Below are 14,761 nucleotides of genomic sequence, written 5' to 3'. Positions count from 1 at the left end.
GACTAGTGTTTCAAGACCGACAAAGTAGGGCTCACATATGCCTTCTTTCTCGGCTTTCCGAAGCTGTCCGAACCGCCGGAGCTCACATACACGTGTCTGTGCATTGGTATGTTAAGTGGAGGGGCAGTTCTCTGATGGAACCGGTCTGCCGTCTAGAAACACTGGATTCGAGAAGAAGGAAAACTAAATATTAGAATAGTAATAAGATGAACGTACAACCTATACATATTACACCACACATTGTACACACGACATCCTGCTTACAAACTATTACCGATGACAATAGATGTCGCGATTAGTGACTTTACGAACTCTGACACATTCATACATAGCGATGAAGCGCAGCTACAGGATCGATAAAAGAGGAAGATCGTGGTCACGGGGTACGTGGGGTATGGAAAAGGAAAGTAGAATAGCGAACAAGCAGAGAAAGGGAAGTAGATGACGCGCGCGGTGGGTGCGAGTGGTGCGAGGTTGCTCGGGGTGGTGAGTGGTGAGTGGTGAATGGCGAGGGTGGGCGGGCGGGCGGAGTGGGCGGTGGTGGTCAGGCGGTGAGCATAAAGAGGATAGGATAATATCGGTACACAACCTCCGCGGTAGCTTCAAGTTCGCCGCTTTAATACCGGCAGATCTACGATGTAGTTATGCCGAAGAAAACTACAAGGCATGTGAAAGAGTCGGGATCAACGAGAAGTTCTCATCATAAAAGCAATAATTCCGCAATTGGGCCGGAACAGGAAACAAAACACTTTAGAAGCGTTCGCATCGGTCTTACCAACGGCAAGCGTTGGCTCTCTCTTAAGAAACGCTTAGGTTTATCAACGGATGAAGATGTTGCGGTTTATCTGCTCGATCTTGCAGAGTCCACTTCCAGGTAGGTTCGAGATAAATCGCTTCTCTAGACTAGCACGTTTTTTTTCACGAATCCGGCTAAATGGCGTTGGATTCGACGTCAATGTTTTATTCACATTAGGAAAACTATTTTGACTGATAGATAGTTGTGTCTTGTCATTCGGAGACGGGACTTCCCCTTTATCGTACCCGAATCTTCCCCGAATCGCCATCTTGCGGGGTCGATATTTGATGTGAAAGTAATCGATAATGTCTTGCTTGTTGAAAGCTCAAAAACCGATTTTATCGATCTTACCGATTTTGACTGATCTTGGTTTACGTCGGGATCGTGTACAAGTCGATATAGAAGAAATGTCATATTTGTTTGAGTTCAAGTACAAAATATATTTGGGTAAACAATATTCTCTGAGCATCTATTATTGGATTAACAACTGCTGATCACTTTTTAACTGTAGGATTATTATTGTTTTAATCCTTCCCCAAGTTTCTCTCTTGAATTAATTTTTTTGATGGAACACTTTTTGTTTTCTATTCACTTTAATGTTGGTGTCACCATATTCTTTATCTTTATCATTTTCACATATATGCTTTTTTCCATAATAAACAGACACTGCGACAAATACAATGGAGAAGACCAAAGAGCAATGGATCAAGACAAAAAGAACAAGACGCAAATGGCACAGACCGAAAACATGATAGATGATACAAAGGAATCTCTTCGTCGGAGTCTGAGGAAACAAAATAGTAATGTTGCTTCAGAACGTGAAGCTTTTTCTATGGATACTGCACGAACTACATTAACCAATGATGTTGAGTTATGTGCAAGACGTAGTTCAAGATCTAAACATCATAAGAACAGAGCCAAGCATCACAAAGACAAACGAAAAAAGAAACGACACCTTAAAACTGTCGATGTACTTTTATCAATAGAAACTGCTAAACAATTATCCACTGAGTCACCAGCAGAAGACAAAAAACAAATTACTGTGAAAAAAGATAATTCTAGAATAGTGAATGAAATTGGTATAGAGCCAAATTTAAAAAATAGTCTTCGCATCGCTACAAGAGAGGTTGAATCTGTTGCAACAAAGACTGAACACGTAGGTAGCATAGAATTTATAGGAAGTGTAAATACTAACAAAAATGTACTTTATCATGCCATCAAAGATGTTGATGTGGAAAACACTGTGACGATTAATAACCAGTGTGAGCAGTTGAAATTGAATAGTCTAACAACAATTCCCACTGTTAAGAGCAATGCCAATGAAACTACCATTGAACAAGTCACAAATACATTGGGTACAATGTCTTCTAGTGCAGCTTCTTGCATTCAACCTGCAGAGACAAGCGACAATAAAAATGTTTCGTGCGACATTTGTTATGATGATAACAGCGAACATGTCAGTACAATAGCTAATTGTTCCAGCTTGAATACAAATGCAACTCAAGAAACAAATAGTCGAAAATTGAAAAAGAAACGAAAACGATTGAAATATGATAATCAAGAGGAAGAAGATGATGATGCAAAAGAAGATTCGTCCGAAGATTTTCTAGATGATTCTGCCCATAAGCACAGAAAGAAAAGGCATAAACGTAACAGCGAACACAGGAGTCGTAGGCATCATGATGTCCGGAAAGCGCCCCAAGATGGAATAATCGTGCAGGATGAAAGAAACGCCGGTTCTCTAACGGACGATGTATCAGCAATTGCAGCTTCAAAATCTCAAAGCGAAGCGAGCCCTGAAAATGTATTATCCGAGCCGCAAAGATTAGCTATTAAAATAAAACTCTGTCAGGAATGTAATAATCGTCACTTACAAGATGCCTGTCCCTTGACCACGCCTCAATATGCGATCCCGGATTCCATATCGTACGAGGAATGGTTAAATCAGCACAAAGAAAATTCCGAAGTTTTAAAAGCTATAAAATGTGATGATCCTATGTCTGAAGGATATGGAAAAATGGCCGAGGATAATATCGAGTCCGATGATGAATCTTTACTTACCGAACACTGTAAAATGAAAATGAAAGCTCAAAAGGAAGAGAAACGATTGATTGTAGATGCGGACCGACCATTGTATGCCAGAGATTCTATACCTGAATGCTTGGAATTAAAAATCACTAATTCGGAACACGGACTTGGAATATATGCGAAAAATTCTGTTCCAATGCACGTTAAATTAGGTCCTCTCGTCGGACGATTAGTTAGGGAAATGGACATTCCTGATGATTTTTCCATGAGACATATTTGGGAGGTAAAATCGATGGAATAGTTTTGTTAATCTTTCTATACGGGAATTATATTTATAGAGATCATGGATCAAATATTTCTCCGACAAAACGATATTTCTTTTTTTGTTTTCTTTAGATAGATAATAATGGTAAAACTTCGTACCTAAGTACCACCAACCCATTAAGGAGTAATTGGATCCGTTATATTAGGCCGGCCGAGACAAAGGAGAAAAGAAGTGTAGCTGTAATTACGAAGCAGGGAGAATTGCATCTTGTTACTACACAAAATATTGTGTCGGGAATGGAACTAACATATTGGGCAGATTCACAATCTTCAGCATGGACAAGAAAGAATAAAGTAGACAAAACGAGTATGGTATCATCTTTCTCAATATCAGCGTCGATGGTGAATGTTGCGAAAACAACGATCAAACGTTCAACTATGAATTAAACAAGAATTTCATTTCGTTTCGATTACGCTTATTTATTTTCTTCTGTTTAGATTGTGGGGGATGCAATTTGAATTTTGCTCATCCGATATACTATCGTCTACACTGTTGTATCTTCCATGATACCAATTACAGTTTGACGATAAGAAAGTATCATTGCAAGGTAGAGATAATTGAATCGTTATATTCCGTATTGATGTCCGTTACATTTTATGCGACGGCTCTTGACGGTTTACGCGACTAAATATACGCATGTATTTTCGGTTGTTTAGGTATGCGGAGCTGCTGTTCTAGGCAAGGACAACATTATGAAGCATGCTGCAGAATTACACGCAGGTCAGGGCGCATACCAATGTCAATATTGTAAAAAATTCTTTTTACGTTTGAATTACCTCGAAATGCATCGAACTTACGGGTGTGCACAGAACCCGCAACGCTCAAGACCATTATGCGATTTTTGTGGGCGCAAGTTTTGTCAACCACAAAAGTTGAAAGTGCATATTAAACGAATGCACAGTGGTAAGAAATATTTACAAGTTTACAATTAATTTGCCGAGACTCATAGACTTGATATTGTTCAACCGAGTTCTCGTATCACGTTTTCACGACTACACATGTACTTGTTTAGATATGTCAGAGGTGCTTCGAGAGTTTCAATGTAAACTATGTTTGAAACTTTTGGGTTCTCGTGCCGCCCTTCAACGTCACATGAAAGAGGTTCATCACAAAGATGTTGTCGGCGCTGCGACATGCGATCGATGCGGAAAAATGTTTCAAAATAAGAGTAATCTAAAGATACACATGTTAACGCACAGCGGAGTGAAACCGTTCAAGTAAGATCGTGGTATCAATTTGCTATTTTGCGAGTCTCTTTATCATTTCTTTAGTAAATACGGTATTCTTTTGATTTTCAGGTGCAAAGAAAACAGTTGCAAAGCGGCTTTCACCACTAAACAGTGTTTACAATTTCATTACAAGAAAGTACATGGTCTTACGGAGGAGATGATGCCGAAAATCGAACGATCCGTCGCGTATACTTTCGATGCGTATAGCGGCGGGCTGATCGAAGATGTTGGTCGTGGAAAGACTCCTCGGCCTAGCGGAAGAACTTCTCAGGTTTGTTCTCGAATAAAATTTTGTTTGCTTCATGAAAATATTATTAAGCGCGTTGCACGATTGCATATAAAATTCTCTTTGTAATATTTTCAGCAAGATAACAGTAATAACAGTATGACATCTTTGGACAATGACAGTTCAGAAAATGGCTTGAAGGTTGAAGCGGCAAATAATTCTGCCCATTCAACTATAATCGAGTTTGGAACGAATCCCACGTCCAAGTATAAAGTAGAGCATAACCCACGAATTTCAACACCGCCGTCGGCATCGAGTACTCTTGAGCCGACAACGGTAGAAAACGTTCGTACAGAAACGGATTTTTATGGCGTTTCTAGATTGCAGAGTAAAGGTAGTAAAAAGTGGCTTGGTGAATTTAATCCCTCGACAACGTCAGACATGACCGTAGTATCAAATACGATACCTCGTCTGTCGACAAGTGTCATTACTGGGAATACTTACGAATTTGAAGATAACAGAAAGGAGGTTGACGAAAAAACATCACTGTCGACAGTCACGGGGAGGGCACAGAGTATTATGGAGAATAGTAAGCTGGGACTTGGCGTTTATAGAAGAACCGAGAGCGCGAATGCTAGTTTGTTGGTCGAAGCTGCACTCGACGCCGCTGAAAGAGAAATAGGAGCTGTATCAAGTCCTATGTTGGAAGACAATGGTCGTGACACTAATCTCTACTCTATCTCTAGCCAGCTACAATCGCCATTACCTCAAAGATCACCGAACCACTTGGATTCCTATATGCAGCAACAAGCAGAATTGTTATCGCCTGCGCCTACACCAGACAACCGAAATACGCCACCTTCTTATTTACATGTCGACTATCAATTGCATCGGCCTGTCGACTACATTGGTACACCAAGGGCACATACTATCGATCAATATTTACATCACGAGGACATACCGCGCGTTCCTTCGCCAAATAATTACATTCACATACAACAGGACGATTTAGTGTCACCTTCAGCAACGCCAAATTCACGATATCAGAATGTACATCATCATCATCATCACCACCACCACCATCACCATCATCAGCAACAGCTGGCTGCAGAGAATTTGTCCAGCGACGAAGGTGACTCTGTAGCGCAAAACCTCAGTCTGTCTGTGAAAGAGAAATCGATGCAGCTGGATCTATCAACATCATACAAATATGATACTCTTGAACAATGCCCTATCGTTCTCAACGGCGGGGAGCTTCAGGGTTTGGATATGTCCGCGAGGGGATTTCACCACGGCTTTGGTGTGCAAATACAAAATACCGCTCGTTATCATCACCATCATTTATACGAAATTACAGAAAGACAAAGCGTTGATCTCAGCAGGACCGGAAGCTATTCGATGTCACCTACACCTCTTTCGCCAGTCTCTCAACCACCGCCTGTTACTGTAGCAGCTCCACCTCCTCCCCCTTTACCTTCCTCTGTTCCTGCCGTTGTCCCTCCACCTCCGCCTCCACCACCCCCGACACCACCGCCGCCACCGCCCTATCCTCACAACGACATCTTAAGAGTCGTAAGTTTGGATCTCACTCCTGGTGGAAGGCATACCGTCGATCTCACTCTTTCGAGATCTCATTTACACGGATCCGGAGCTCGCGTGATCGCAAGTCCTCAATCAACAGGCTCCGGTACTCCTCACGTCGTACCTGATGCGGTGGATGGCCGAATTTTGTCTTCCTCCTCGCCACCGCCTCCTTTGACAGGATACAACCCAAGTTATCCTGTAAGTCCTGCGCCGTATCATCCGCCTAGACCAGGATACCATCATTACTCTGGTTACTATTGATCAGCTGATATAGTCAACTGACTCGCGTTCGGTTCGTCTCAGGTATTCACGTCAGTACTGACTTTTTCAGTATTTTCAATTTCTCTTCTACTCTTCGATTTTCTTCTCACACATATTCGCGTATAGTTGCCTTTATTAATTCTTCTCTTAACTACTATCCTTGCGAACGCATGGTCGTCCTCTTCCATTATATTTTCAAATACACGTCGAGTCGATTTTATTACGAATCTTCTCGCAGAACGCACGATCGTCACTATAGAAACGTTTTACTTGCGAATAGGCGAGAATAACACAAGAGTCAGAATGCTGTCATTTTATAACAACTGCGACGTAAAGCGCAGTTGTTCGTAGAAATCGTCAATTTTGTTATTTATGTTTGCCTTTCTCGCTTTTTATCGGAGTAGTTCTATAAATTATGAGGCCGTGTAACGCTGAATATGCAATTTCTAATCTCTGTTAATGTTGGTAACGTTTTTTGATCAACGCGTTGATGAGATGGACAAACAACATAGGTAAATCACGGAATGTCAGGACTTGATTTGGTCTTTCGTCAGTCAAAATTTGTAAAATAAAATTTATAAAACTTATAAAATAACCGAAACTTAACTTTAGACACGTTAAAAATTTGTAAAACCCTTTATCTTTCGAATGAAAGTACAACTCTGAATCAGAGACGCGCACAAATGTATTATGTTAGACCGTCGAGTTTTTAAAAGGTTTAAAGTACACGGTCGGGTTAGTCAACTAACTGGTTAAACGTAATTGTCGTAAAAGTGTACAGTTAAATGTGAAGTGTACCTATTATTTTTCAAATGAACGTTATTTTTTTAAGATATTTATAAACAAAATTGTAGGAAGAAATTCGTTCCATGACTAAAATTACGATGCATAGATTAGAGAAATTACATAATTTCTCTATTATGTAATCTTTAGAACGTATATTTATATTATATACATTCTTTACCATGATCATATAAAACTTGGACACGATGCATCATTTTTTAACAGAGAGATTTTTCGCAGCGATTTATTCTTTTTGTGAAATGTTACATTAATTTTGATACCTTACATTTATCTATTTCTTGTTTATCGGCGAACAAATACTTCGGTAGATACTACACAATGATCATCACAAATTCACGTATTAATATTTTTCACATAATTCCTCAACGGCCTCAACGTTGTTTTTCTTGTCGTTGTTGTCGTCGTCGTCCTCATCCTCGTCATCATCATTGTCGTATTATCCGTAATATTTAGATCGAGAATTTTTAAATTGAATTGTATATAAATTGGATGAACGAACAAGGAGCTTCGATACTATTTGTTCTCTTACGGTGTTTAACTTTTGAGAAATATTGTGTATCACGATTTCAATTTAATTAAGGCAATTTAGAATTTGCGAAACAAATTATTCGAGTTGCCTAACGATAGCTGTAAGTATCCGCATAGCGATAACGAATCTTAGGCGTTCATTTTCATTCTAGTCATAGTATGTGCGTATAAGAATAATATTAGTTACATTATAATATCTCGGAGATTGCGAATGAGTTGTCTGACATTGTACAAAACACGATAAATTTACTCAAACACTTATCCTTGTTTGCATTGTACGATAGATGTAAACAGTAGAAGTATTCAATTGTAAGATACGTTTCATACGAATTAGAATTGATAAGACGAGAACCAGCTCATTTGCAAAATTCGTAACGAGGTGCGAATAGCTTCCAGCTTTTTTCAAATATTATTTATTAATGATCGTTTCTGAAAACCAAAGACCGAGGAATCGTGGAACTTTTGTGCCAAATCGATAAGACGTTTGTCACTGTACGTGCATTTTTAAATCTAAAAAAATCGTCGATTATTTTATATTACTTAAAAATGCGCGTAGCGTTTATGTTAGGTATGTATATGGATATACACGGATGTATGTATGTATGTAAATATATATGCTCTGATATGTAAGTGGGTAGATGAGTGCATGTGTCACCTTCTTTTTTCTAGTGATGCAAGTTTTTCATTTTTAAACGTATATTTTTTTGTTGACTTTTTGTATTCTGGTCAATGTTGCTTCTTTCTTTTTTACATTACATTTTCATGTTCTACTGTACGTTCTCGTAGTTTAAAGATTTATGTTTCCATTTTATCCACCCTCAATCGATTATGTATGTCACTGTTTTTATTTTGATATAGCAATAGCAAAAATAATTGTGAAGACATCCAATTTTTCTTATTCATCTGTTCGTGTATCACCGCCAATTATGATTATGCAAAACTTCAAACAACAATGTTCACGAGTACAAATATAGCACGGAATACATTTGTATTGACTTTCTTAATATCATAAATGAAATTAATAGAATAAAATAGAAAAATAACAGTAACACGCAGTGTTTTCTTTATTTTCTCCAATTCATTGACAATCGTAGTATGAATTATTCGTGAGAAAACGGAACTTATAATCTTATTATTATATAGACTCGTATAATAATTTTTTTAGTCACTATAAAAATAATCCATGTTGAATTTGATTAATGCAACGATATATATTTTAATGTAATCGTCAACATAGCAAGTTTAAATAAAAATATGTGCAATCTGTGTTTATAAATCTAATGTTAACCATGTTAAATTTCTTACAATTTTGTTTTTAAATCGGCGCGTTATTCAACGTTAACCGACACAAGGGGAGTTCACTTCTATTCGATGAAGATTGGTTCGCCATCTACAGTTTAGTATCTGTTAAAGTTGGTGCTAGTTCGTGTGCTACTCCTAAGGAAAAGTTCTTCTAGTCATTCAGAAACAGAAAAATGGCTTGTTCGGTCGCGCGGTCGTCTCTATTACGTAGTCCTACGGTAAAAATAATACACTTTTCTTGCTATAATTTCTAAAAAGGAATTTGTTTTCTATTTTCTGACTATGAAAAGATTATCATAGCTGTTATATAAACGATTCGATATCATTCTGTGTGTCAGACTCTGTCGTACGAATTACATAGAGCTAGATCGTGTTCATAGATATCTTTTTTTCTTAACTAAGATTTTAATCGTATCTTTTTATTTACTGTTTATAACTTCTTGGCAATTCTAAAATTTCTCTTTAATTTCAAACACATTGTAAGGATAGAAGTATGAGAAAGAAAATGCATATGTATTGATCTTAATGGTATTTGATATTCTGTATCAGGTTAGGCATTATGCAGCTGCAGCAGCTGCCCAGCCTTCTGCTTCTTCACGGCTTGAGTGTAAAGTTGCTAGTAATAATGTTACTGTCGCTACTTGTGACAATAATTCACCGGTTGCCCAGGTGTCCATTGTTTTTAGGTATTTAAAACTCAAGGTTGATGCACAAATGAATCTGTTTTGGTCCTTCGTTTGTATATAAATGCATTATTTGCAGAACTGGGTCACGAAATGAAACATATGATACCCAAGGTGTAACACATTCTTTGCGGATAGCAACAGGATTAAGTACATCTGCTAGCAGTAGTTTTGCTATAATTAGGAATATTCAACAACTTGGTGGAAATTTAATGACAACAGTTGATCGTGAAAGTATTGCATATACACTGCAGATTACTAGAGACAATTTGTAAATATTTTTCTATTTTGTTATACTATTTGTATCAAACCAAATGTTTGTATTATAATATATCAACAGATCGGATGCTCTTACATTTTTGGGGCATGTTGCAACAAAGCAAGTTTTCAAACCATGGGAGGTAACGGATCAGTTGCCCAGGATGGAATATGAATTAGCCTCCGTGCCAGATTCGACTATGGTCCTTGAACTTTTGCATAAAGCTGCATATCGCACTGGGCTTGGATACTCCCTGTATACTCCAAAGCATCAATTAGGAAAAATTGGTACAGAAACTGTAAGCATGCTTTTTACAAAGTGACTCCAATGTAAGACAAGATGTTGACTTTGTTGAAACAATATTTTACCTTTTTTTTATAGTTACAACACTTTGTTAATACATGGTTTACTGGATCAAACTGTGCAGTTGTAGCAACTGGGGTTTCATTAGCAGAACTTACAGCTTTTGCAATGAATTTAGATATTGGTTCAAAAGATGCTACAACCGAAGCATCAAAATATTGCGGTGGGGAGTTGCGTAAAGAAAGAAACTCTGAACTAGCTAACGTGGCAGTTGCCCTTGAAGGTGTAAGTTTGAAAAACGAGAATGACGCTTTAGCATGTGCGGTATTACAAAGAGCGTCTGGTACTGGGCCACGTGTTAAATGGGGCAGCAGTGCAAGTCCATTGCAGAAGCAAGTTTCGAGCGCTGCCGGCTCGGAACCGTTTGCTTTGTCATCTTTTAATGCCAGTTATTCAGATTCAGGACTTTTTGGTTTCGTTTTATGTTCGACACCCAACGTAGCAGGGCCCGTGAGTAAATATAAATGAAATTCGAACGCATAACGCGTTATTCCTACGTATTTTAATTTTGAATTTAATATTCAATTTAGATAACGAATGTTGCTGCTAAGTGGTTGAAAAGCATGAAAGTATCTGACAGTGATGTTGCTCGCGGTAAAGCTATATTGAAGACTGAAATTTTAGAGGCAGCAGATAATGGAGCTGCTTTATTAGAGAGTTTACAATGTCAAGCTCTGCACAAACGTACAGTCGCTACACCAGAGTCGCTAGTTGCCAATGTTGAAAAAGTCTCTGCATCTGCTGTTAAATCCGTATGTATACTAATGACGCGATTGACTAACTAATCATGCTACTTTATTCGTTATTCCTTTTAAATTTATTTATCTTAATGGTATACGTATTCTAGATTGCTGACAAAATGGCCAGTGGAAAGTTAAGCATGGCTGCCATTGGTAACCTGAAAACTGTACCGTATGTTGATCAATTGAAATAGATGTTAAGTGTATTCTTCCAAAGTGAAAAGTAGCACGAAGTTAATACATGGATTCTTCTTATTGTTGAGAAGATCGTAACTAAGGTTCGTATAAGTAATTGATCCGAACCCCTGCAACATTCTCCGGCAGCGCATTTTTCATTGCAGTGAATGTAACATTCTGTAGATACAAATAGAAATAAAGAAACCTTTATTTCCAATTTTGTTCCCTGTATGTAAAGGTATAGATACAAATATTTCTTATGTCAATTTGAAATTCGAAGAATTATGGACCATCATTTTTAAACACCCCGTATATTATATTGTTATATAACAAACAGAATAATTTTTCGTGTTAGTAAAGTTTTATTTCCTCTATTGCATAGAACTTATTACGGTTTTTTTGTAACAGCTTTGATGATTTTTCGTTAATAATCCGTTTTAAGATAGGCCTCAAGTTTTCCATGTCCTTGAATACACGCAACTGAAAAAAATATTTATTATTACGAGAGGTAAAACAAGCCACAAATTTATTAACCCCTTCCCGTGCCATTTAGCTCGACGAAATCCGGGCCCAACCGTTTACGTTTAGGCCAAAATCTTCATCGCAAGTCAGACTTGTTAAAGTACGGGAAGGGGTTACGACAATGTTCTATGACTATGCATGAACACTTACATGATCGTCTAAAACACAATTAAGTTTATTGAGAAGCATTGATACTTCCGGATCTCGTGATAATACATAATGCTGATAGTGGGATTCTAACAAAAGGCTAGACCACTCATATAATTGTTTATCTGTAGGTTGCTGTACGATATAGCTGAAAATATTTTCCTGATCGTCTAACTTTTGTATTAAATATTGCAATAGTCTTAATATTTCGTCGAAATTTAAGCCGCTTTTAAGATACGAAGATAAAGAGACATCGGAATAAGTAAGACTAAAAATTTTATCGAGAAAATCGTTTCTGGAATAAAAGTTCTTGACGATGGAAAGATCGTTGATTGTCCCGTTTTGCGACGGTAAAAACGTAGCGTCGTTACATCTTAGCGAGAAAATCAAAAGATCGATTAATAATTTCTCTGGTAGGTCCTTAAAGGTATTTAAACACCATACAATTCCTTCAATGTCTTTCGATTCTATCAATTGTGGAATCAATATTTCTTGTATTGCCGCATCACTTAATCCTTCGTTCACGTAAGAGGATATTTGTTTGGAAAGTTTTTTAGGAGGTTGCTGAACCAATTGTTTAACTAAAGGTGGTGAATTATTTTCCCATTGAGCTACTGTTGATTCTTGTACCACAATAATCTCGTCGTCTTTCTCGGTTTCATCGCCAGTTTTGAAATGTAAGGATGAACCAAGTAAAGTAGCTATTTTTTGAGGTGCTAGATGATAAGGAGCAATTGCCAAGTGTTTATTGGCTGCAAGCAATAATTTGTCCTCGATTTTCCATAATTTTGCATCTTTTGTATAAAGCTTTAGTTTCTGTGCATCTTGAACCAATTTGAATTGCACATTATAGATCATTAATATAGCTCCTTCTTCAGAAGCATCAGCTCCATAAATTGCTATAGTAGCTTCATTCAATGGTGTCATAACTACAGGATGTTTTGTATTGATATTACAAATAATACCAATCAGTGTATGTAAACTAAATTCACTACTTGTTTCTGTCAAAGAATGGCTGTACAGTCTGCCATGCGACCACAATGTCAACAGACATGCTTTGTTTTTTGTTTGAAGTACTGTATAACCAACTAACTTCTCTGATCTTCGCGTCAATTCCATTCTCCTTACACGATCCATATCTTTGGAGAAGGTTGTATCGTTAAGTTTAATCACTAAGCAACAATACATTCCATTGGTTTCAGTTAAGAGACATAAGTTAATTTTGTTGCCGGTACGAAATAAATGACAATCCAAAATCTTTTCATCCACACCTAAGATTCCATCTTTGGACCAAGATTTTCTGTTTTGTACAGCCCATTCTAACGAAGCGGTAGCTCCATCTTTACGAACCAACACAGGGGGCCCCTTTTCGAGAGTAAGAATAGTGTGTAACGGAGATTGAAATTTGTAACCTCTAATGCTATTCAAGTCCGTCTCTTTCTCGGACCAAAGACGTATCTTCTTCTCGTTAAATATCGCAGCATATCGATGGGTTGTTTCATCATAAATAACTTGTGTCGTTAACCGATCTTTACTCGTCCAACTACTCAATTGCTTTGGATCTTGTAGCTGCGAAGATAATAGTATTGTTCGCAAGTAATTCAGATATGAAAGGCGTATTAGAAATAAATGCTATTAACACAATATTTAAATTTACCTTATATCGAATTACAATATTTCTTCCTAATGTAACGATTGCACATCCGCTTTCCGAATCTCTTTCAACACCTAACAAATTTTGTTGATCAATAAGCGGGCACAGTGTATAATACGAATAAAGTTTTGCCATTTTGAACGCGTGTAGAAAAGCATTTGCCACCAGAGGGCCAATCCCACTGATTTCTATATACATCAGTGCATAGAGATCAGTGGCCAATCCACTCAACGATAAGACCCTTTCGAAAAGTCTTCTCCACAAGTGCTCGACTTACGATTGATTCATACGCAGTACTGGACAAATTAATATTAAATATTGGAGGAAGACTACAAAACATTACCATCGTTCGACGAACACAGAGTAGTACGTTTTGAGTGTGAGCGAGATGCAAACAGCTGAAACGTGCCGGCAGATTCGAACGTTAGTAATTAACCCCTTCCCGTACTTTAACGAGTCTGACTTGTGACGAAGATTTTGGCCCAAACGTAAACATCATGAGCCAGGCTCGCGGACAGTAAATCACGATCGTGATTGAGTTTTAGTTGCTATCAGTACGCCACAAGAGTCGGTCACGATTCTTATAATCTCTGTTACAAAGCAGTTTAGCATTAGTCTGGTTTGTTTACCGCGCGTTTACGCCTACCGTTTGGGCCCGGATTTCGTCGAGTTAAATGCCACGGTAAGGGGTTGATTGTCTTACATTTTACACAATTTTATAACTGAGCTCACTCAAAGCTAAAGAGAGTAAAGTACTTATAAGTAAAAGATTATATATAAATATAAATTAAACAAAACATCCTCACAGCTTTAATTAAAATTCTCTGAACTTATTTCGATAAATCTTGCCGTATTGCCAATACTGTTCACGTTAATTGAAGTTGATGCAAAATGAAAGTTTACGTTTTGAAAGAAAGATGCAATCTGGACGCATCATGTATCCTGGGCATGGCACTATTGTTCAAGGAAAGAAGGCCGGGTAGGGGTAGAGCTATATACCGTTGGGGTGACTTGAATGGAATTTGAGTTTGTCCAGAGCGTTCGAGGAGAGTTTGAGGGAGGAATAGTGTGATAATTAGGTTGTGATAAAAAGCGAAGTTTTGGTAAAACCGTGTATAAGATTGAAGTTACAA

At 37.8% G+C, this 14,761-nt stretch overlaps 3 protein-coding genes across 3 annotated transcripts; 2 read left to right on the top strand and 1 right to left on the bottom strand.

Moving 5' to 3' along the window:
- The first annotated feature begins 595 nt into the window (after positions 1-595).
- LOC122402077 lies at positions 596-7,137 on the top strand. The gene is made up of 8 exons (XM_043404592.1): positions 596-874; positions 1,460-3,107; positions 3,221-3,455; positions 3,587-3,696; positions 3,806-4,052; positions 4,162-4,366; positions 4,448-4,649; positions 4,743-7,137. Exons 1-8 carry the CDS (start codon positions 645-647, stop codon positions 6,447-6,449), a joined length of 4,584 nt encoding a protein of 1,527 aa, XP_043260527.1. The 5' UTR covers positions 596-644; the 3' UTR covers positions 6,450-7,137.
- A 2,044-nt stretch (positions 7,138-9,181) lies between these two features.
- On the top strand, positions 9,182-11,516 carry LOC122402071 (cytochrome b-c1 complex subunit 2, mitochondrial). Its single transcript, XM_043404586.1, has 7 exons — positions 9,182-9,301; positions 9,633-9,769; positions 9,846-10,037; positions 10,107-10,323; positions 10,407-10,838; positions 10,919-11,140; positions 11,236-11,516. The coding sequence occupies exons 1-7, from the start codon at positions 9,257-9,259 to the stop codon at positions 11,320-11,322; spliced, it is 1,332 nt and encodes a 443-aa protein (XP_043260521.1). The 5' UTR covers positions 9,182-9,256; the 3' UTR covers positions 11,323-11,516.
- Positions 11,517-11,638: 122 nt separating this feature from the next.
- Positions 11,639-13,767, bottom strand: LOC122402070 (nucleolar protein 11). The gene is made up of 3 exons (XM_043404585.1): positions 13,632-13,767; positions 11,978-13,543; positions 11,639-11,785 (listed from the first exon to the last, which is right to left on the bottom strand). The coding sequence occupies exons 1-3, from the start codon at positions 13,761-13,763 to the stop codon at positions 11,657-11,659; spliced, it is 1,827 nt and encodes a 608-aa protein (XP_043260520.1). The 5' UTR covers positions 13,764-13,767; the 3' UTR covers positions 11,639-11,656.
- Positions 13,768-14,761: the final 994 nt, after the last annotated feature.

This window comes from Colletes gigas, unplaced genomic scaffold (assembly GCF_013123115.1).
Source record: "Colletes gigas isolate AHSC1104 unplaced genomic scaffold, ASM1312311v1 Colletes_gigas_Sc00033, whole genome shotgun sequence".
NCBI lineage: Eukaryota > Metazoa > Arthropoda > Insecta > Hymenoptera > Colletidae > Colletes > Colletes gigas.
The sequence above is the reverse complement of the archived record's forward strand: the minus strand, read 5'-3'. Positions and strand labels throughout refer to the sequence as shown.